General features: G+C 35.1%; 1 protein-coding gene across 1 annotated transcript in view; it reads left to right on the top strand.

Annotated features, from left to right (window-relative positions):
- SLCO1C1 (solute carrier organic anion transporter family member 1C1) overlaps positions 1-12,452 on the top strand; it is a 59,715-nt gene extending 47,263 nt beyond the window's left edge. Inside the window, exons 11-15 of the mRNA XM_026502317.4 lie at positions 963-1,128; positions 2,917-3,101; positions 5,435-5,499; positions 9,912-10,029; positions 11,588-12,452. Of these exons, the coding sequence (XP_026358102.1) occupies positions 963-1,128; positions 2,917-3,101; positions 5,435-5,499; positions 9,912-10,029; positions 11,588-11,810 (757 nt within the window). The 3' untranslated portion in view covers positions 11,811-12,452. The remainder of the gene's footprint in view (positions 1-962; positions 1,129-2,916; positions 3,102-5,434; positions 5,500-9,911; positions 10,030-11,587) is intronic.
- The last annotated feature ends 11,856 nt before the right edge of the window (positions 12,453-24,308 follow it).

Consider the following 24,308-nt stretch of genomic DNA (forward strand, 5'->3'; position numbering starts at 1 on the left):
AGGAGAATAAGAGTAGAAGGATGAGGCCATTCAGGTGAGAGGAAGAAATAGAAGTGAAAGAGAAGGAATTCTGGGAGAGGTAAAGGGGGAAAGTAAGACAGAATGACAGAGAGGGAGAGAACAGAGAGAAGACAATCAAAATTATGTCAAGTTAACTGTTAGAACAAAAAGCCAACTCCTTAAGGGCAAATATTATCTCATTCACATTTGTAACTATCTTCTCTCCTCCCAAAGCTAGCACTTAGAAGGCTTCCACAAAAATTTTGAACACATGAACAAATGAATGGGTAAGTCACTGAAAAAGCATGTGGAAAAGAATCAGAATGAATGATACAAGATATGGAAGAGCTGCAAAGAGTGGGAGATTTTGAGAGAGAGAAAACTTAGATGAACTGGTGATACATTTATTAGTAAGAAACCCAGGTAGGATGTGTAGATCTTCCAAACTGAAGTCTGTTGACATAATGTTCACTGCTTGACTGTTTTTTTCTTTTGACGCAACATCTGTAATGCCCATTCTACTGACGCGAGACAATTGTGAAGGAAATTTACACACAAGCGTGCATGCGCGTGCACACACTGCCTGCAATGCATTTAAGTCATGTCATCAATTGCTCTAAAAGTTCACTCTACTTTTCTGCTTTGTTAGCCATTTTCCTGCATCTTTGCATAGAAATGTATTAGAAGGTCCTAGAGATCGTCGATTTTAGTAAAAACCATAAACCAAGAGCTGTATATTATGTGAAGGTGTAAACCTCTAAAGATAACTTTCAAAAGAAAGCTTCTTGATAGTAGACTCACATTTAATGATCAGAAACTGGCATTTCTGATAACAATTGTGTTTCCAAAAGGCAAACTCCGTTGGCAGTGCCATTTATATTACTCAAGAACACTGATTTTTGAAGATTTTAGGGTGCTGCCTGCTAAGAGGTAATATTTTATACTGTTACATTTCTTTTCAGAACCAAACCTGTCTCTTATCATGAACGAGCTCTCTTTTCAGATTGCAACTCAAGATGCAAATGTTCAGAGACAAAATGGGAACCTGTGTGTGGTGAAAATGGAATCACATATGCATCGGCATGTCTTGCTGGTTGTCAAACCTCCACCAGGAGTGGAAAAACTCTTGTAAGAAGTCCCTAATGTGTGTGCCTGTGATGTCTTCTACACCACATAACCTCACAGCTCAGGGACCAACCCAGAAGCAGACCACGCTGATAGCAGCTTTGACTCTTACTCTCTACCCTTGTTCTTTTATATGGAGATAGGAAACATAACGGTCGCTAATGGACTAGAGTTGTTGAAAGAATTAGGGTAAGAATTAGAATCATGAAACATGCTGGAAGAGCCTCGCGATAATGTAGTGTAGTTCTCTAATTTTGCTTGTGAGGACTATTAGCCTCAAATGAAAAAGTCTCAGTCATAAGATCATATGATAAGATCTGCATTGGGATCCATTTCTTCTGACCCTAAGGCCAGTGGTACTTGGAGGTTTTAGGAACAGGACTAATAGAGGCCAGTGTTAGAAAGTCTAGCCCCAGGGATAGACCCAGGGATCACAAACTCGATTTTGAGGAGATTGATAGTTCCAGGCACTCTGCCTGAGAAATCAAACCTGTGTGTGTAATAATGAAAAGAGTAGGTGGCTGGAATGAAGGGGTTCTATAGGGTGGATGATGGAGATGAGGTTGGAAATAAAGGAATAAAGGTAAGAAATCAGTTGTGAAGGATAATATGTACTTAAATCATTAAAAGACTCATTTCCCCAATCACACCTTTACATTTATGTCCCAAACATAGACTCCTTCTTGTACTCTTTGTTTATATGGCTAGTGGTTGGACTGCTGTCAATTGTGCTGATGAAATCTGCCTGTATTTGATAGTCCCAGAGGGCTGAAAGTTAACCCACACGTCTATTTACATATGCTTATCAACTAGATAAGAATGCTTAGGCAAAGATTTCTGCAGATACAGAGTAACATATTGATTTTCTCTGTTTGTTTCTTTGACATTTTATTCAGAGTAGAAAGGATTGGCCTCCACCAACAGTGAACAGGACTACCCACCCAACTGAAATCTGATTTTTTGACCTCCATTCCCCTTTCTCTCCCTTCTCCCTCTCCCCCTTTCCCTCCTTTTCCCCTCCCCCTCCCGCTTTTCCTTCTCCCTCCATCTCTTCCTCCCTCCCTCTTTTTCTTCCCTCTTTTCTTCCTTTTCTTTTCTTTTCTTTTTTTTTCTTTCCTTCCTTCTTTCTTTCTTTCTTTTGTTCGTTCTTTCTTTCTTTCTTTTTTCTTTCTCTTTTTTTCTCTAATTTTCTCTTTATTTCTCCCTCCCCCTCCCTTTCCCCTCCCTTTTCCCTCCTCCTCCTCCTTCTTTCTTTTCTTTCAGCCTCTACTCTATTGTCCAAACTGCTTGAAAATTTTCCTTAACTAGAACTTCCACTTATGGAAGGCATTCATGCTGGGAACTAAGAGAGGTGCTTAAAAGAAAATGGATTTAAATATCGTGGTCTTCAAGTAATTGGGTATTACTTTACTTATTTTCCTCATGTGAGAACTGAGGCACTGAGGTGCCTCAACTCGTGTATCTCTCTAGTAAGAGGCAAAGTCAAGGTTCAAAAGCATTTTACTTGGAAATGGCAGAGGAGGAGATAAGGTATGTTTGGATTTCTAGGATTTACTGGGAGATTGTTTGGTAGAGTCATTAGTTTGAATATCTGCTGTTTGGATTAAAAAAAAGTGATCTGTATAGATTTCACTTTGCTCACTATACCTTAACACAGAGAAATAAAAGAATATTACCTTATTGTTTATATAATACATGTATACTATATTGTGAAGTCTTTTTAAAAATACATATTTTCAATTTTATTTAAATGCTACCTCAGTAATGGGACTTTTTTCTATTGTGTTACAGATATTTTATAACTGCACCTGTGTGGGGATTGCTGCCTCAAAGTCAGGAAATTCCTCAGGCTTGGTGGGCAGGTGTCAGAAAGATAATGGATGTCCCAAAATGTTTCTGTATTTCCTTGTCATTTCAGTCATCACATCCTATACTTTATCTCTAGGAGGCATACCTGGATATATACTGCTTCTGAGGTGAACACTGATTCTCCCTGCCCTAGTTTTAATATAAGATGTGCTATAATCACTTAGAACATTGACTTCAAATTCTGTTCAATAGAATTGTGATTCCTTCTAGCTCTCTCAGGGAATTTGACCCATATGCTTGTTCTAGTTTTGTACTCTTCCCACTTTGGGTTTTTATGCAAAAATATGGTTGAATAGAAGTTTTTCTAGTTAAAATTTTTTGCAAATCATTTGTCCTGAGGACCTACGTCACTATAGCCACTCAAAAAATACAGTATGCTATTTCTCATCATGGTGATGATATTATTCCGTGTAGACTAAATTTATTATTATTATTTTTAAGATTTTAATTTTAAGTAATCTCTACACCCAACATGGACTTCAAACTTACAACCCTGAGGCTGAGTCACATGCTCTACCGACTGAGCCAGCCAGTCGCCCCTAGGCTAAATGTGTTTTAGGTTAAATTTCACCAAATTATGGGTGATAAATTTTAAGATAGCTTAGAGATTCATCTAACATCACAATGTTTCCCATTTATTATTTTAATATGTAGCTTATTTTTCTTGTTCTAACTGGATTATCTATATGTATGGGGGTGGGGAGTTGTTCATAACTTTGGATCATTGAGTTCTCTAATCCATGAATATATACTAATGATTCCAAGTGTTTTTGCTTATGAAACTCTAAAAGAATTTTTAAAACTGTGTATTCATTTTGCATATTGTTACGTGGACATCTAAAAATTTATCTTAAGTTTAATAGTAAGTAAGCATTGATTTCCAGTATATTATAAATATTTACATTTAAAACTATAATGATTTTAAATGTAGATCACTCTTTTAAATGTAATCAGTGAGAATCTAGAAAACAGATTAGATAACCAATATCACCTAATTTAAAATTACACAAAAAATCTTTTACAGTAAATATGTAATATGTTGCATATTTCTTTCTTCTTGTGCTTATATCTTAATTCAGCTTCCCTATAGGCTTCTCTTCTTTTGTAATATAATTTATGTTTGAGCATTTTTTATTGACTTTCCTAACAGAGATCTCTATAAAATTCAAACTTTGAAATAGTAGTTTTGTAACTAGTATTGTCAGTGATAAAATTTTCTTCCTAATGGGATTAGCCAAGCAAATACTATTAAACAATTGATAAAGTAACCTAAAAATATTATAAATTTTGGTAAAATTATTAAACATAAAAAGTCAAATTTTTTCAGAAACCAATCTTTTATGAGATGATTAGGTGATTTTTAAGTTCATATATTGAAGGATGAATATCACATTATTCTAAAATGAAACTAATCAAAAGTATTGTCTACATCTATAATTTCCCACAGTATATTATGGAAATTGATTAGGAAAGATAAACAGAAAATAGGACATAACATCCACAAATATGTTTTTTACAAAAAGACTTAAAGAAAACATAAGATATGTGTTTTCAAATGGGAGCATGATATGGAGAGCATTGCCCCAGAGTTCTCAGAACAGGACTGTTCTTCATGGGTGGCTGTTTGTTCTACATCTTACACTGGGTCAAGTGAGTCACCTGGGCCAAGTGCATCATCAGCCTGCTAGAGGAAGTGTTATCTTCACCACCAGCCCTTCAAATGAATCATGCTGTGTTTTGACGTCAGGAGGAGATGCCCTTGGATTGAAGGAGAAAAGTTGTGACTTTTGCCTCTTTTAAAGTAGAGATTAAATGATATTATACATATGAAGAAATTAGTACCATGATTAACACTCAATAGTTATTTTAATATCATCATGATTATTACCATTAAAATCGACAGGCCAATCAGTTAAAGCTATACAGTCGTGTTAAGGATGCTCTTGTTATTTTAGGCATTCTTGCATGTGGCTGGTAAATTTAGGTCCCCACTATTTATCAGAAACACTTAGCATGACATAGCGATTGTGATTGTATCAACTCAGATCAACATGGCCCTGTGCTTTCAGACCAAGAGCCACAAAAATTGGTTATAAGTTATTGATCCCTTATCGTTGCCTCAAATTTCTTAGAATTTTTCTTGTGAGTCTTTGTTGTTTTGCTAATTAAACTTACAATTTTACTTTATCCAATACCATTTGAATGTATCGTGTAGAAGTGATTTACATTTTGGAAATACTAACTATAAACTCTTTGATGCATTGCATGTAATAGCACATGGATTTGCATAATTTGACCTCCCTATGCTAGGACACTATGGGTTCTCCATAAGTGCTATTTGAATTCTAGCATTATTTCATATGTGTTAAGCATATTATCACTAACATTACTATTTGCTTTAATGGCTATATTTTCTTTATAGTGCTTTTGTTGTTTTTAGGTGCATTAAGCCACAACTTAAGTCTTTTGCCCTGGGTATCTACACCTTAGCAATAAGAGTTCTTGGTAAGTATAATCTATGTTTTAATTATGGTAACCATGCCAAATGTATTTTAAATACTTTTCTAAGTATTTTTACAGAATTATCATGCATAACTAAATAATAAAGATGGTTAGGTCCCTATTTATTTTCTTTTTCCCTTCATTTCTTTATTTCCTCCCTCCCACTCTCAACTTCTCCCTTTCTTTGTTCTAGAAATTGAGAGCCAATGCTGAGCCTGTGGTATAATAAAGTGATTTTGTGAGAATAGTAACATTTTTTGTTTAACAATCTTGTCTCTTCCAGCATTGGTCTATTGTCAAAAAGTTTATTCTTGTTATGAAAGAGCCCTCTGGGAAGAAAGCAAGAAATGAATCAGTAAGAAAGGCTGAAGCCTTAATATAATTTTTTTTAGTTGTTAAAATGGAAGGAATTCTTTTGAGCTACTCTCAATGCTGGGATATATCATTTGGTAAAAAGATCAGATCATTCATACAATCAAAACAGTATGGCTTTGAGTTGACAATTTTTTTAAAAGTAATTGGAATGTTTCTTTTGTGTGTGTGTGTGTGTGTGTGTGTGTGTGTGTGTGTGTGTGTCAAGCACTGAGTAAACTCTTTATTTTTTTTATTTTATAATGATTTTTTATTATATTATGTTAGTCACCATACAGTACATCCCCGGTTTCCGATGTAAGGCTCGATGATTCATTAGTTGTGTATAACACCCAGTGCACCATGCAATACGTGCCCTCCTTACTACCCATCACCGGCCTATCCCATTCCCCCACCCCCCTCCCCTCTGAGGCCCTCAGTTTGTTTCTCACCGTCCATGGTCTCTCATGTTTCATTCCCCCTTCTGATTACCCTCCCCCCTTTCTTTATCCCTTTCTTCCCCTACCGATCATCCTAGTTCTTATGTTCCATAGATGAGAGAAATCATATGATAGTTGTCTTTCTCTGCTTGACTTATTTCACTTAGCATTATCTCCTCCAGTGCCGTCCATGTTGTAGCAAATGTTGAGAATTCATTCTTTCTGATAGCTGAGTAATATTCCATTGTATATATGGACCACAACTTCTTAATCCAGTCATCTGTTGAAGGGCATCTCGGCCCCTTCCACGATTTAGGTATTGTGGACATTGCTGCTATGAACATTGGGGTGCATATGGCCCTTCTCTTCACTACGTCTGTATCTTTGGGGTAAACACCCAGTAGTGCAATGGCTGGATCATAGGGTAGCTCAATTTTTAACTTTTTAAGGGACCTCCACACTGTTTTCCAGAATGGCTGTACCAACTTGCATTCCCACCAACAATGTAGGAGGGATCCCCTTTCTCCACATCCTCTTCAACAATTGTTGTTTCTTGCCTTGTCTATTTTTGCCATTCTAACTGGTGTAAGGTGGTATCTCAGTGTGGTTTTGATTTGAATTTCCTTGATGGCTAATGATTTTGAGGAATGTTTCTTTTCTAATAGATTTTTCAATATGCATTAGTTAAAACCCATGAAAATAGAGTTAATGAGTCAGAAAAGTTTTCTGTTCATGAAAAGTTTATATTCTAAGGAAGAAAGCGAAACAATCACAAATGTTCCTCTGTAATTAAACAGAAAAGAACTGCCAGGGAGAAAAACAAACCCAGATCTTTAAAAAATCTGAAAATGAATAGATTTTGAAATAAAATGGGTACATATGAAGATACAGTAAAATCCTGATGAAATCGGGGAAGCAGCAAATATGGAAGTTTATCCCATTATGGCTACCTCTAATTCTACAACATAAAAACAGAGATTACCTAGAAAAATGTAAGATTGTTGAACCTGAAATGTCTCCCTGGCTGGAATTGGTTTCTATATCTACCTCCTTTTAGAGATAAAGATATACCTACACTGTGAAAAAGATTTCAAGTAAAAGAAATGATGCATTGGGGCACCCAGCTGGTTCAGTCAGTAGGACACATGACTCTGGATCTCAGGGTGGTGAGTTCAAGCCCCATGTTGGGCATGGAGCCTGCTTAAAAAATAAAAAAAATAAAATATTAAAAAAGAAATTCATAAAATTGATTCCATAAAAGTAAAAATATGCTTGAAAATGGCAAAAATATCATAAGCAAAGTAAAAAGGCAAATGATAAACTGGGAACAATTATTTTTTGTAATTTATGTAACAGACTATTTATAATATACCTATTATAAAGAGAGCCCCTAAGTATTGAGAATAAAAAGACCAACACCCAAGTGGAAAAATGGGTAGAAGATGTGAATAGCCATCTCATGGATGGAAAAAAAAATGTAAATGCCTCTTAATATATGAAAAGATGGTCAAACTCTCTCATAATAAAGAGAACACAAATTAAAATTATACTGAGAGAATGTTTTTTCTTTATCAGATTTGCAAATTATCAAATGTTGTTTGCAATGTATGGAAAAATAGATATGCTTGCATATTGCTGTTGAGAAAACCATTTCTTGATGGTCTCAACCTTCAATGGAGGGTTATGTGACAGTAACTAACAAAACTATGTATAGATTTATCTTTTGACCTAGCAATCCCACTTTTAGAAATTGATATCAAAAATTTGCTAGCAAAACTATGAAGTAAGTAAAATTTTATGGATGTCTAATTATTGTGGCATTATGTATAATAGCAAGACTGTAAACAGTCTAGTTGTCCATCAATATGACCTATTGGAATAAACCATAGTCAACCTACATAATGGAATCCTATGCAGCTGTAAGAATGAGTTAAGAAAAATCTCCCTCTAATGTTAACAAGTTTATTAGTCAGCTCTGGCTGCCATAACAAAATACCACAGACTGAAGGACTTAAACAACAGGAATTTATTTCTGAAGGCTGGGAAGTCCAAGATCAAGGTACCAACAGGCACCCGGCTGGTGTCTGGTGAGATCCCTGAGAACTTTTTCCTGGTTTGTGGACAGCTGCCCTCTCACTCTGTCCTCACAAGTATTTCCCTGGTGTACATATGGAGAGAGAGAGAGTTTTGGTATCTTTTCCTCTTCTGATAAGGACACCAGTCCTAGCAAATTAAGTCCCTTATGACTTCACTTAACCTTAATTATCTCCTTAATAACTCTACCCCCAAGTGTGGTCATATTAGGGTTAGGGCTTCAGCATATGAATTTTGGAGGGACACGATGGTCTATATTACCAAGGGATCTCTAGGATATACTCTTAAGTGAAACAAAGTATAAAATGTAGAATGATGTTCATAGTACGATGCATTTGGTGTAAGATGTATGGAAAGGTAGAAATATTATACACGTATGCAAAGATATTTGCTAACATTTTAAAAAAGAAACAATGGAAGTATAAACTAAGAACATGATGATGATGATGATGATGGTAGTGGTGGCGGTGATAGTGATGATGGTGGTGGTGATGGCGGTGGTGGTTACCTGTAAGAGAAGGAAAGAAAAAAGTAAGCGAGGACAGAATGGAAAGTAGAGTTTGTAAAGAGAACTCTGATTTAATTTTTAATTTGAAATCATGCAAGGTTTTTTCAGGTCTTGATCTCAGGGTCCTGGGATTGAGCCCTGTGTCAGGCTCTGCACTCAGTGGAGAGTCTGCTTAAGATTCTCTTCCTCTCTCTGTGTGTCTCCCCCCAGCTCATGAGCTCTCTCTCTCTGTCCCTTCCTCTTTCTCTCTCTTAAATAAATAAATAAATATTTTTTAAAAGATGAAATCATGCAAAGTTTTTATGTAATTAAAAAGCAATGAAAAGAAACTAAGACATTCTTGAAACAAACTGAAATTGACTATATATCTTATAAGAGGCATAACCATAAAGAAAAACAGATTTAAAATGATTACCAAAGCCACATAACTTCACTACATTGTGTAGTCTTATCTTTAATATTAACATTGGTATTGTTATGTTGAAACCATTATGTATTTTAAAATAAAGCCAATAAGAGAGTATATTAATATCATTAGAAGTCAGTATTTTCAGCACAACAGAAAAAAGTGCTAACAACATAAAATAAGTAAAACCCATTCTCAAGTAATGGGAAGGTGCCCAGGAAAAGTAAGGTACACAAGGGTTCGATTTGTGATGGAGATTTAGGTGGGTGCCTTCTTTGATAAAAGCCTCTTGGGATTAGGAATCCTTGTCTTCTTGGTACAGAGAGGCAGACACCCTTACAAATGGAGATCTCTGTTGTAAATGTAAGTTTCCCTTACAAGAAGGAAACTCCGGCTGTGTCTTCAGAGCATCTTCTGTGCCTTCTCTTTCTCAAAATAACCTTTATGCCAGAGAAATACGACGAGATGGCATATTCTGGTCTTCTACAGGTACCTATTTTCCCCAAAGCAGTTTTTTTTTTAGCTTCAAAGGAATTGGTTCCAGAGACTCATTCATTATAGGATAATCCAAAATATGGACATATATTTTCGTAGCAATTGTTTGTTTTTCTCACAGCAGGAATCCCAGCGCCCATGTATTTTGGAATTCTGATTGACACTTCATGCCTCAAATGGGGGTTTCAAAGATGTGGAAGCAAAGGCTCCTGCAGATTATATGATTCAGATGCTTTCAGGTACCATTTCAAACTCATCCCTGCGTTTCCCCACTACAATGTTCCAGGTTTGCACAATGAAATGGGCAGTAATCGTTCCTTATGTAGTTTCACTGTGAAAGGATCACCTAACCAAGAAGTGCGTTCTATTTTAAAGAATAATTTTATTCTTATTTATTTGGCTAGACCTTTCAGTTCCCCCCCATTCCTAATCTTGACTCCCATTTTAAATGAGAAATCATTTTTTAAACAAAATTCACCAAAGATTCTAGAATACAGTAGAATTTTCTAAGTTTATGCACACAAGCGGGTAATTCTCGGAAGCGCAGAAGCATTTAAATTTAGGTCACATTTTGGGTTTAATTCTATTCTTTTTCAAACTGAGCCAAACTGTCCCATTTACGTCAGATATAATCCCCCTGGGCAAGAGTTGGATTTGGCTCTAAATCTGTCCAGCTTTTATTGCCAAACTGATGTTCAATTATTCCAGTACTTGAGATGCATAAAAGTAAAAGGTTTTTTCTGTGTGTATGAGTGTGTATGGGGCTGAGGGGCATGGCTTTTTCACTATGGTATCATTCAGTTCAGTTCATCAAACATTTAGTCTCCTTATTGCTTAAAGCAGTGCTTCAATGGCTTAAAAGCAGGAAGGATTTTTTTTTTTTTTTTTTTGGATTTACAATCTGAGCATTTTCTGGAGGAATAAGCTTGGTTCTGAACTGTGTAAGTTGGAAGTCGGATGTGAATTGAGCCAACCATTTCGAATAAGTTTGTTTGATGTAATAGGCTTTGATGTTATGTGAGAAATTTATTTTGGTCTTTTAAAGGGACTTGACCTGTGAGTAGAATTTGTGCTTTGCTCACATTTGCTAAGGCAGACTTTACTTTAACATAAAGACAATGTATTTCGATCAGAGACCAAGTATGTGTACAAGGTGATCAGAATAAATCATTCGACCTGTCCTTCCATACCTTCCTGTTTTATGATAGAATGAAGAACTAAAGGCTCCTTATTGAAGAAAGTGATTTAAATCTTGGTTAATTCTTAAGTCCTCCTGCTCTACTAAGAGCTCTGATTCTCCCTTAACATCGCCTCTTGCAGTTTTTTTGTAGAAGTTCATTTGGGCAAGTTTCAAGGGTCGGGTAACCACATAATTGATCGTTCAAACTGGACACTTGAGAGTGAAAAGGGGCACTATTAAAAAGTACGCTGCAACAACACCAGCATAAACTAGGACTGTTCTGGGCAAATAGGCATATAGTCACCTGGTCTAAGGGAATAATTTACAGAGAGGATGGAACTGATGATGTAATTAGTAGTAACTAAAAATTATGGCACTGCTAAGAGGTCACTTGATATTAGCATACTGCCTTTGATAGTTTGCCAGATGTTCATAGAAAGGTCTTTTACAGCCACCGAATTTGCATTTTTAAGAAAAAACATCCTCATGATGGTTTCATTGGTAGATTGGTTTTCCTGGTATTGCTATTTACTGAATGATACTGTTACCTTCCTTTCGCATTTTAAAATTAGTTGGATAGTTGCAGTAATTATGACTGAGTTTCTCTCTTCTTTTAGACACATATATCTGGGGCTAACTGTGATGCTGGGCACAGTGTCCATTTTCCTAAGTATTGCAGTACTTTTCACTTTAAAGAAAAATTGTGTTTCAAAACATAGAAGCTTCAGAACCAAGACAGAAGGAACCATGGTGTCTACAAGAATCAGGAAGGAAAATTGTACTACAAGTGATCTTTTGCTACAACCCAACTACTGGCCAGGCAAGGAAACACAGCTTTAGAAAAATGGTGACTTGAAGTCATGTTTTCTAATTACTGGAAATTCTGCAAACAAATAGATTTTAATCAAAGGGGTTTTAAATGTGTCATTTTTTTCTCCTTTCAAAAAAAGTCTTTGTTTTTGACCCTAGGTATTAGATAATGTACCTAATAACAAATATAATTAAACATATTAAAGAAAATGTAGATAATAAAGTTAATCCAAACCTTTTAAATCTTTCTTATTTATACAAATTCCTTATATTATTTACTCATTCTGCTTAATTTTGCCTTGTGCCCAGTGATATATTAGCTATATTCCTAGAACAAGTATCCCAATAGTCTAATGGTTATATGTAATTTCTAAACTGAAATACTTGTCAAGGGGAAGAGAGTTGTGTTAAAAAATGAAATTATATCTTGGCCTCCTTCAAATGCGACTTTAATGAAGATGTTGGGTTAGAGCCAGAATACGTAGAGAAAGATTTCATTCCAAGCTCTTCCTTTCTTTTGGACTACAATAATTGATATAGAAATGTATAGTGGCAAATGATGGGAGGATTCAAATTTTGGATTACTGGCTCTTCTACCACCCATTATATGTGCTTTGTGTGTGACACTCGAAGTGACCATGATGGTAAAGTAATAAAATTATTATTAACATGCTTCATTGTCCTTCTATAAATTCAGTGGATTAACAAATACTGTTAATACAATACTTAATGTGTGTAAGCTGCTCCAGACATATGCACATGATGTGATCCTAAAATGCTTTTGAAAGTTGAATTTCTGAAAGTCTACAGTAAGCTTAGGTGTTATAACAGGAATGCGGAGGTGATGGGTTGAGTGATGCTGTGGTTCTTGGGTGCTCTATCTGGAACTCATCACTGGGTCTGAGGGCTTCTGGGTAGGGAGCTGACGCTGCTACAGCCTGCCCGATAGCTCTTTGTTTCTGGGCATTTCCTCTCTGCTGGCTTCCTGGAGCTCCTCTGAGGAGATAGAGTTCAGCAATCCTCCATCATCAGCTCTACTATCTACCAAATTGTTCTTCCTCCAACAGCTGTGTAAGAGGGCCTTGGGCCTCCTAAGAAAAGCAGACTTAAGGTAGAGACCACCCCAGTGGAGTCTTGAAATTGTACCACAATTCTTAGCAGCCTTTACAACAAACAGAGCACGCAATCAGGACGCTCCCAACAGAAGTTTGTTTGAGGATGTTCTAGGACGCTAAGTCTAACAAGAAGGGCCAGATCAAAAATGCAATAGTCTTCAATGGTGGAAGGATCAAATAGAACAAAGAAAATAGTTTGCTGTCTTTTCATTTTTCCATTACATACCAGTCCTGTAAATGTGAATGGAGAAAACTGGAGGTGGAAAGTTTGGAGATGGAGAGCAGAAGACATTTCCTTTAAATGTATATTAATTTTGTCATTGAATTAGTAATGCAAGATTATCTCATATTGTACTATTTAAAAAAATTTTTTTTATTATGTTAGTCACCATACACTACATCCCTGGTTTCTGATGTAAAGTTCGATGATTCATTAGTTGCGTATAACACCCAGTGCACCATGCAATACATGCCCTCCTTACTACCCATCACTATTTTTGAAAATGAAAATCGACGTGTTTTGTTTCCAGCAGGCCTACATCAGACTTGCTGTTGCTCTGCTAGCTTGAGAGGAGGAATTCTTTTTGTCATCTCAATATCAGGCTTACCCACAACAAATATTTACCAAGTGGGTGAATGAGTACACTTGTCAAGAATTTTCTTTGTAGAGATAAAATTAAAATCAAGGTCCTCATCCTGTCTCCCACATCCTCTTTATTTTTCAAAGCTTTCTGTAACAATATCCTAAAAAATAACTTTTTGCAAGTAAATTTCTAAACAAATCTTATCTAATTTACTCTTGAGAAACTTGAAAAATAAATACAAATTGGCATGAAAGTTGATTGAATGATCTTTTTTCAGAAAAGTACTGGATGTCAGTGAAAAGGAAGCATTTTTAATGCATCATCATTAATTTGACAGTGGAATTATATATACTAAACTCAGTAATATGGCATAGGAAGGTATCATTTAGTGGGGAACTGAATTTACTAAGGGGAACCCTGATATTTTGGATGAGTAAATTCATCTGACAGAAGTAAGCAGGTTTTTTATGCCTCAGAAAGCACATGCTTAATTTTTTTCTAACAAACCGAACTTCATTTCAAAGGTCAAAAAAACTCCCCCAGCCCTGGGACCAGACATTTAGAGGTAAGGCCTTGACCAACATGTGGGATCGCACAATTGCTCCACATTCAATGGGCCACTTTCTTCTCTTATTCCACAGCCATAGCCTCTAGAAGTGACCAGCACCTCAAGTGAACATCTGATTCACTATAACTTTCAGACAGGTAAATCTCTAGCAATGTCATCTTATAAATGGACTGACTTAAATTGGATTAAATGACTTAGCCCAGGTGGAGGTGGGCAAATTCATGCTGGTTTCTTCCATTACATCATGATGCCTGTAGCAGGTAATAAAAACAAGCACTCTGAAATTCTCAAAAACAACTAGAAGAACTTTCATGACCATTAGCATTTACGAAATCTGCACTTAAATACTACAGATTTATACAGTCATATATAAAGGGAAATTGATAGAATACAGTCACTACAACATATCCTTGAGAATAATAACATTTTTAATAATTTTATAACAACTAGTAAGTATAACAATATTAAGCAGTCTCCATATGTGTGCTGAGTGCTTTAGACACAATATCTCAATTTCAAATATCAAAATAACTTTATGTGTTAGGTATAATTACTGATATTTCTAGAGGAAGAAACCAAAATTTAGAGAATTTTGGTGACTTATTCAAAGCTAACAAGTCTCAGTAATTGGTTGAACCAAGATTTAAATTGAGTTTTATTAGATTTAAACTGCCACATTATGCCTGTATTAATCTATACCCCAAATTGCTATCTCCCACTAATTTTGCTAAAAATAATTCTGGACACCTACATTAGAAAAGTTTTAACATACCAAAATAGGCACATGGTTAAAGAAAATCAAATGATGCAGAAGATTTAAAATGAAAAGTAACAGTTCTTCACCCCAACTTCACTTCTGTTCCTCAAAGGCAATTTACTTCTCCCAAGTTTGGGTTGTTGGTTTTCCTGATGGTCACTTCCACATTTTTAAGTAATATGCAAATACCACTTCTTGCCTATCAACTTTGGGCAAGGTCTATTGACTGTCTACTTTGATTAATCAGGAGTAATGCCTCTCATCCCCGGTAATTAGTACATAGTGAGGTCACTATTCTGAGTTCCTCAAAGGTCACCTCAATACCTCCATTTCTCATTCAATAAACACAACCCATATTATGTTTCCCCACCTTTTGCAAAATGAAGACCCTAAAGCTGCCTCCCTTCCCTCGGTGTCTCCAAACTCTCATCTCCTTTCTGTTATCTGTACTTTTACTTTTACATTGTTGGAAATGATAACGCGTTTTGTCAGCTCTGTGAACATTCCATTGCGAAAAGCCTGAATGGTTATGATTAAATCGATGCCATCTACTGGCGAAGCCGTGAAATCTCACAATTAGGAAAAAAGAAAAAGGAATAAAAACATGTATTGTGGACCTACTACGAATCAAGCATTAGAGGCACACTACCACATTTAAATATTAATGAGTATAATGTAAAAAAGTGTTTCATGTTTGAATAATTTTTGAATATGCTGAGTTAATGGTAAGTGTTACACAAGTACAGAATCTTGAATGTGACGATGTGCATTGCTGAGCTCTTGGAGAAGATGTGTATCTCAGACTTATTTGGCATTAAATCCACTTTTTATTAATAAGTCTTGGACCTAGGTAATTTTCAGTGCGGTATTTTAGGAAAACACAATCTTATCCTCTACCTTTTTAATGTTTTTGCTATCTTATAAGCTGGCTTCTGGTATCAGGCTTATGCAGTTTTATAAAATTATATAGAAAATGATTTCGTGTCAAGGTTCTGGAACAGGTTTTATAGCATCGGAAATACCTGTTCCTTTTACAGTTGAAATCATGTTTTTAGACTTTTAAAGAAATAATACTTTGAAAAGTTTTTGATTGGCTATTGTAGCTTTTTAAAAAAATATTTGCTTACTGAGTCAACTTTAAAAATTTGTGTTCTTTCTAGAAAAATCTTCCAAATTCTTTAAAGGTTTTTTAATTTTATAAAATTAGTACAAGTAAGCTTAGATTATACTCTTTTCTCATTCCTAGTTATATACTTGGGTTTATCTTTTTTGTGAATTTTGCTTGACAGGGACTTTATTGAAATTTTCAAAGAAATGGCCTTTGGATGCTTTTGCTCTGCTACCTAATTAATATTTATTTATTTTAAATTAATTTTTATTTTTTACTTTCCTTCTGCTTTCTTTAGGCATGCTTAAAAAAAATCCTCTAAATTCTTGATTTGTAAGCTTATAACTATACGCTCTAGTTTGGCAATGAAAATGCTAATATCTCTCAGTGTAAAAATTTATATATAATTAAAAGGTTTGCCATGCTGCAGAGCCAATGATGTTTTCCTAATTGTTTACAAATACATTCTTGATTTTCTATTTGATTCAAAATACCTATTTGCTTTAAAAGGAAAATGATTTGAAATTTCTGTTTGGATATTTTAATTTAAATTTGTCTTTTATTTTTCAGATTAATCACATTTATAATCAGGGAATGTAGCCTATTCAATTTATCCTTTTGAAAATTTATTGAGGACTTTAATCAAAGAAATCAATTTATGAGTATTAATAAGTACAGGTTTTGAAAATAAAGTACGTTCATTAATTATAAAATACAATATTAAATATATATTTACCAAATCAAACCAATTAATTATACCATTCACATCTTTTGATACTTATGTTCTTTCCTGTTTTTTAAAGCTTGAGAGTAATCATATATTAAAATCTTTCAATATAATTGAATGAGTTTTGTCAAGTGCCTCCATTTTTTTCACAAGTTTTCATTTGTAGAACTTAATGTGTTTTATAGCTATTATGTCTTTATGATGTATAGATTTGATTTTTAAAAATTTGTTATAGTTAATAATTTCTTTTGAATTTTCTTATAATAATATTGCCACTTCTACTGTCTTTATTGATTATGTTTACTTAATATATTTTTTGCCCTGCCTTTATTTTTTTAAATTTTCTCTGTTCTTTTTAAGGTTAGAAATTTATTAACACTATAAAATTGGATTTTCTTTTTACTTTATCTAAAATTTTGTCTATTAGCAAATATATTTAATTGTCACACTTGATGTTTGGTTTTCCTTCTTTTATATTATTTATTCCATTTTGTTTTACATTTCCTTCCTTGTGGTTTTCCTTTATTCTTCCATATGCTACCTGTGGTATATTTTTGCTTTTATTTTTTTTTAAGATTTTATTTATATGTCAGAAAGAGAGAAAGAGAGAGAGCGTAAGCAGGGGGAGAAACAGGCAGAGGGAGAAGGAGGGTCCCCGCTGAGCAGGGAGCCTGATGCAGGACTAGATCCCAGGACCCTGGGATCATGACCTGGGCAATCGCTTAACCAACTGAGCCACCCAGGCATCCCTATATTCTTGGTTTTAGTTCTTACTAACAACATGGAAGTTATAACCACTTGTTTAGCAATCTGAAAAATATTTTGCAATTGGTTATCTGAAAGTTATCCAAAAATTATAAAAAATATGCATTAATACTACTTTTATCTTCTTAAAAATGCAAAAAAAAATCAAATAACAAATGCTGTCTATTGACTCTTTTTGTGTAAGGTTTAAATGTTGAATTAAAAGACTTGAATGTAAGACCTGAAACCATAAAACTACTAGAAGAAAACATAGGAGGTGAGCTCCTTGACACTAGTCTTGGCAGTGATTTTTTTGGATTTGACACCAAAATCAAAGGCAGCTAAAGCAAAAATAAGCAAGTGGGATGACATCAAACTGGAAAACTCCTGCACAGCAAAGGAAACCCACAACAAAATGAAAAGGCAACCTACAAAACGGGAGAAAATATTTGTAAATCGTATATCTGATAAGGGGTTAATAGTCAAAATATATAAAGAATTCATACAACTCAACAGCAAAAAAATACACAATCCAATTATAAAATGGGCAGAAGAACTGCGTGGACGTTTTCCCAAAGAAGACATGCAAATTTCCAACAAGGAAATGAAAAGGTATTCAATATCACTAATCATCAGGGAAATGAAAATCAAAACCACAATGAGATATGACTTTGCACTTTGTTAGAATGGCTATCATCAAAAGACAAGAGATAACAGGCATGACGGGGATGTGGAGAAATGGAAACCCTTGTGAACTACTGGTGAGAATATAAATTCATGCAGCCACGACAGAAAACAGTATGGAGGTTCCTCAAAAATTTTAAAATACAACCACCATATGATCCAGCAATTCCACTTCTAGGTATATATTCAAAGGAAATGAAAACAGGATATTGAAAAGATATCCACACTTCCATGTTCATGTTCATCACAGCATTATTCATATAGACAAGATCTGGAAGCACCCCAAGTGTCCATCAGTGGATGAATGGTTAAAGAAGATGTGGTATATACCTATATATATGATGGAATATAATTCAGCCATGAGCAAGAAGGAAATCTTGCCTTTTGTGACACCATGGATGGACTTTGAGAACATTATGCTAAGTGAAATAAGCCAGATAGAGACAGACAAATACTACATGGCATCACTTTATGTGTGAAATCTAAAAAATATATAAATAAATAAATTTGTAGAATCAGAAAGTAGAAAAATGGTGGCCAGGGGCTAGAGAGTGGGGGAGACAGGGAGAGGTTGGTAAAAGGGTACAGACTTTCTGCTAAAAGATGAATAAGATCTGAGAATCTAATGTAAAACATGGTGACTATTACTGATAACACTGTATTGTATAATCGCAATTACTAAGGAAGTAGAACTTAAATATTCTCATACACAAAAGTGAGGTTGGATATGTTAATTAACCATATGGGGGATGCTTTCACTATATATACATAGTGAAAGCAAAGTGATATATAGTGATATATATATCATATATATATTTATATATCAAATAATCACCATTTTGTATACTTTGGATATCTTACTATTTTATATGTCAATTTTACCTCAATAGAGCTACAATTTGTTTTAATTTAAAAAATAATACTACAAAAAATTGTTTTTACTTTCCATCTCCTCTCCTACTCACAATTCCAAGATTGTTTTGCTAATGTAATCAAAGATTCAAGACCTACATTATTAATAAATTATTTTTATGTGTCTTGTCTTTGCTATATAAGCAAATCCACATGAAACATTTCAAGCATGCACCCTTTTGCCTATCTTTATTTATTTCTTTAAAATAGATTCCTAGAGATAGAGTGTGTCAAATATACTAACCAGTGACTCCAAAAGGGAAAGACAATAGAACATCACAGCATTTGAAAAATTAGCTGTCCTAAACTTCACTAATTTACTAATTTTATAAATTAAAAATGGCATTTCAATGTTTTGATTTTAATTTTTTTTGCTAATGTGTTAAAACTCATATGTGTACTGGTCACATCTCTTATAGGTTGTGTTCACAGCCTTGCATATTCTATATTTTGGTAGTTATTAATGATACTAATCATGAGTGTGTTCCATGTGTAATATTTTTTTCTAATTTGGGGATGGTATTAGTTTGCTACACTACAGACTGGGTGGCTTAAGCAACAGAAACTGATTTTCCAACAGTCCTGGACACTGGAAGTTCATTCAAAGTGTTGGCAGGTTTGCTTTCTCTAGAGGGCTCCCTTCTTGGCTTGCAGAGAGCTGCCTTCTCAATGTCTTCGTGTGGTCTTTTTTTTGTGTACACGTGCATCCCCGGTGTCTCTTCCTCTGTCCTAATATCCTGCTCTTATAAGGACATCGGTCAGATTAGATTTGGGCCCACCCTAATGGTCTCATTTTAACTTAGTCACCTCTTGCAAGGTTCTGTCTCCAAACAGTCACATTCTGGGATACTGGGCTTAAAGCTTCACCATATGAATTCTGGGGGAACATAATCCAATCTGTAACAGGAGCTTAATTTTAAATTTTGTTTAATGTGATTTTTGACTTAAATATTTTTTTTAAATTTATAATCATACACTCTGTTATAGATTCTACATATATATTACTTAAAGTAATTTTCTTACCTTAGGGTAATATGATTACCTGCATTGATCTATGTTGATTTAGTTTCTAGAAATATTTAATATATCTGGATTTATTTTGATGTCATATTTTTAAAAAAGATTTTATTTTTTATTTTAAGTAATCTCTACACCCAATGTAGGCTTGAACTCAAAACCCCAAGATCAAGAGTCCCACAATCTACCGACTGAGCCAGCCAGGTGTCCCTTGAGACAGTATTTTGAGATGAAGAACCTAATTATTTTGACAAATTGTTAGCCACTTGCCCTAATACTTTGTGTTTAGTGGTGCATATTCACCACCTTTACAAATTATTAAATTATGAGTGTCTGAGGATTTTCTAATCTCATTATATGCCTATTTCTGTTCAAGATCACATTATGTAAGAATTACATATATAAAGTATAAAAATACATAAAATACATTTTAATTTCTGACAACTCATGCCTTCCTTCATACGATTCATTTTCAAAGTTTCTTAAATATATTCGTTCCTTTTTTCTTCTAGATAAATTCAAGATTATTTTGTCAGCTTCCAAAAATATCCAACTGAGACCTAAGAGACCATTTATATATAATCCTTATATATATTGCATTTATATATAATGCATAGTTCTTCTGAGTCTATAAAGCATTTTAGTATATACATTTTTTAATTCCACATAAAGATTAATGTTTCTTGCCATTATAAAAAAAATCTGAGCCTGTAAGAGGATTATATGAATTTACCTGACTTGCTAAGGTTGTAGTGTCAGGTTTTAACAGAACAGGAGCTTAAACCCACATCTTCTGATGCCTAGTCTAGTGCTCTTGACACTCACCATATCTGCTTGAAGTTTCTTCAAAGCCCCAAAGCTGCAGAGATAATGGTATGATTTGGGGTACTATATATCCAGGGTGTTCAGTTTTGATTTTGATAAAATCAAGTTTTCAACTCCGTTCCACAGTGTTTGCCTCTATATCCTGGTCTTGCATTTCCTGAGCCCTCTCTCTGGAACATTTTGCCTCCTATGACTTGCCTCCTCACTCTCTCTTTGTTCAGACATCAGCCCCTTGGAGACTTTCCCCGAAAACCCTATCTAAAATAGGATGTGCTCTCCCTTTTTATTCCATTAATCTTACTTATTTCTCTTTATAGCAGTTATTCCTCCATTATATAGATATAGACATAGATATAGATAGATATAGATATATAGATATAGATATAGTTATAGATATATCTCCATCCTCTTGCTAACTTATTTATTGCCTGCAAGTTCCACAATGTGTCAGGAAATACTTATCCCCTGCTATAATGATCTTGGCACAGAATGGGTTCCCGGTGACCGAAATAATAAAACATTCCAGATTGGAGAGAAGTAGAATAACCGAGTAAAATTCTGGAGGTGTAGAAGGCTTCTTCTCCATTAAGAAAAAAAAAAAGTTTGTCCCTTAAAAAAAAAAAAAAGTGTAAATACATATCACATACTGGAAGCTAACAAACTTTCGACCCAGAGTTTTACATGGTGAATTTTTGCAGAAAGGCTTTATTTATTAAGGTATTATTTACAACTAATTGGGCTTTCCTACTGAGGTTATTCAGCTGCACCGACACATAAGACCCTTTAACAGATTGCATTTTCCAACATTCAGCCTCCCACATCAGTACGACCCAATCTTAGGTTATACAGTGCTTAAGACCAGGTCTGGCTTGGATTAAATCCATATTTAAAAAATTCAGGCATTGATTTATTTCATGCCTAAGGCCAGTGTGATTGGAACATACTCCATGCTTCATAAGCAAAATCCAAAGTAGTGAAATATTCCAATTCTAAGACAGAAAAGTATTCAGGAGGCTAACAAGTGCATCTGTTTTGCCTTATTCAGAAATGCATATTAAAAAAAAAAAACAACAACAAAACCAACAAAAACCTGCCAGAACCCTGGCCATTTTGAAAGTATTTAGTTTACTGCAATTCTGCATGTGATGGGTGTTTATTGTACATTTGTAAATGGAGTCTTTGTCATTAGAAATCTTGGTCTGGAGTTCCTGGGAGCTGGCAAAATGCCGTATCAGTACATGAACATCACATCACCTACCCTCCTGCCCACTCCACCCTACCTCGGGGAATGCAGTCAGTCTCACGACAGGGGCACCCTGATTCTTTGTCTTCCTGAAAACATGCTACAGTCCCTAGGAGTTTGTCGTATAGCCACGGGCGTTAGTGGCTGCCCTTGTGGCCCTGCTCCTGAATGCTTCCTCCTGCCTGTTATTTCTGTGCCTCTTATTCCTCTAACTTGGAGGGACAAGGTAGCAAAAGCACTTGACTTCTGTACACAGGATGCTTATAAAAGCCTTTGACTTCTGTACACAGGATGCTTATAAAAGCCCCGGGTTTGAAATAAAGTGCTGCTTCAGTTTCCAGCTTTTTTTTTTTTTTCTTGCACTGCCTTCCCACTAGATGGTAAGTACCTTTTTCCCCAGCTATTAAAGGAAAAAAAAAAAAAAGACAGGACAAAGGGAAACAACTCCTTCTTGATCTTACAGCTCCCTCTAGTTACTATTTTATCCCTCTTCTTTTATTATACCCTTGTTCCGAAAAACACTCTGTAGAATATTAATAGTTATTTTTCATTAATCACTAAGTACAGGCATTGTGCTCCTATAAATATATAACTTCAATTAATGATCTGAACAATCTAGATATGTATACAATGATCCCTGTGTTACAGATGAGGGGAACAATGAGGCTTAGAGAGGTTAACTAATTTTCACAAAGTCACAGAGAGTCAACAGAGCCAGCCCTGGATTCAAATTTGCCTTCCGATTGCTTTCTTAAAATTACTTGACATTCCTATCTTCCTTTCCTATACAGCCTCCAGTCTTATTGGATTAGGGGCCCATCCTTATGACCTCATCTAACCTTTATTACTTCCTAAGAGCATAATCTCCAAAAGCAGTTACACTGAGTGTTAGGGCTTCAATATAAGCATTTTGTGGCAACATAGTTCAGTTATAGCACCTCTTTTCAATGTAAGAGGGAATAACCAGGCACACTGGCCATAATAATAATTTAAAGTAACAGCCAACACAATGTGCCCACATTGTTTTTTAAACTGAGATAAAATTTACGTACCATAAAATTCGTTATTTTAAAGTATACAATTCAGTGGGTTTTTAAATATATTGAATGAATCATGCAAACATCATCACTGGCTCATTTTAGAACGTTACCCCCCACCAAAAAAACCCCTCATTACTCATTAGTAGTCACTCCTCACTCTTTCCTCCCCTCCGGCTGCCCCTGTGAACCCCTAATCTACTCTCTGTCTTTATGAATTTGTCTATTCTGGAACTTTCATATAACTGGAAATATGAAAAATGTGACCTTTTGGGCCAAAATTGTTTTAAATACTTTAAATGTTTCTCTTGTTTAATCTTCCCAGTAATCTATGAGGCAGGCATTATTATTATTTAACAGATGAGGAAAAGTGAGACGTGGTTTAGTAACTTAACTGGGTCACAGATTTCCTAAGTGGAAGAGCTGGACTTGAAGCCTAGATAGTCTGTATTCAGTCTGTGAGCTCAACTGTAACATGAGTTTCTCCTTCAAGGAGCTTGATCAAACTTTATCTCCAGAGTGATCAAGGATGGACAGAATAACAGTTGGAGTCTGTGGGGAAAATAGAATATCTATGGTTGAGTGAAAGATATTATGTTTAAGCCAGCATGACCAGTATGGAGTAGGATCTCAATCTGAGGTGATAGTAAAGGAAGCAGATTCAACTTCTTGGAAGAGAATTGGGCTAATTGGAGCTATGGTCAATGGTCTAGACAGCTAGGATCATTTCTAAAGTGGAACATGATAAAGAAAAGGAATGAGATTATGTTCAAGATATCACATGTATTTGTCCTCCAAGAAGGAAATAACAAGATAAGATTAAATTTCATGAGACCATTGGTTAGTTATGTTCGTGTGGTTGGACATATGTGAGGTGCATCCTCTTAGGCACTAAGACCATAAGAAAATACAGGAATTTACTATCACAATCTAAGTGGAAAGAGCTTAGCGTATTTGTTAAGTTTGAAATGCCAGCTCATTGGATGGTACCTGGACCCCACCCATGAGCCTTGAACATTTATCACAAACCCTGCTCACAAGAGATTTTTTTAACTGAACATTTCACTATTGATAGTCTCTTGAAGGTGTAGGTATGTGGAGGACAACAGAGAAAGAGAGATGAGGGATGAAGAAGGCAGTTACCACCTGTGTTATTTTCCTATTGCTACTATACTAAGTACCACAAACTTAGTGGTTTGCCCCAGTA

This window comes from Ursus arctos, unplaced genomic scaffold (assembly GCF_023065955.2).
Source record: "Ursus arctos isolate Adak ecotype North America unplaced genomic scaffold, UrsArc2.0 scaffold_26, whole genome shotgun sequence".
Lineage (NCBI taxonomy): Eukaryota > Metazoa > Chordata > Mammalia > Carnivora > Ursidae > Ursus > Ursus arctos.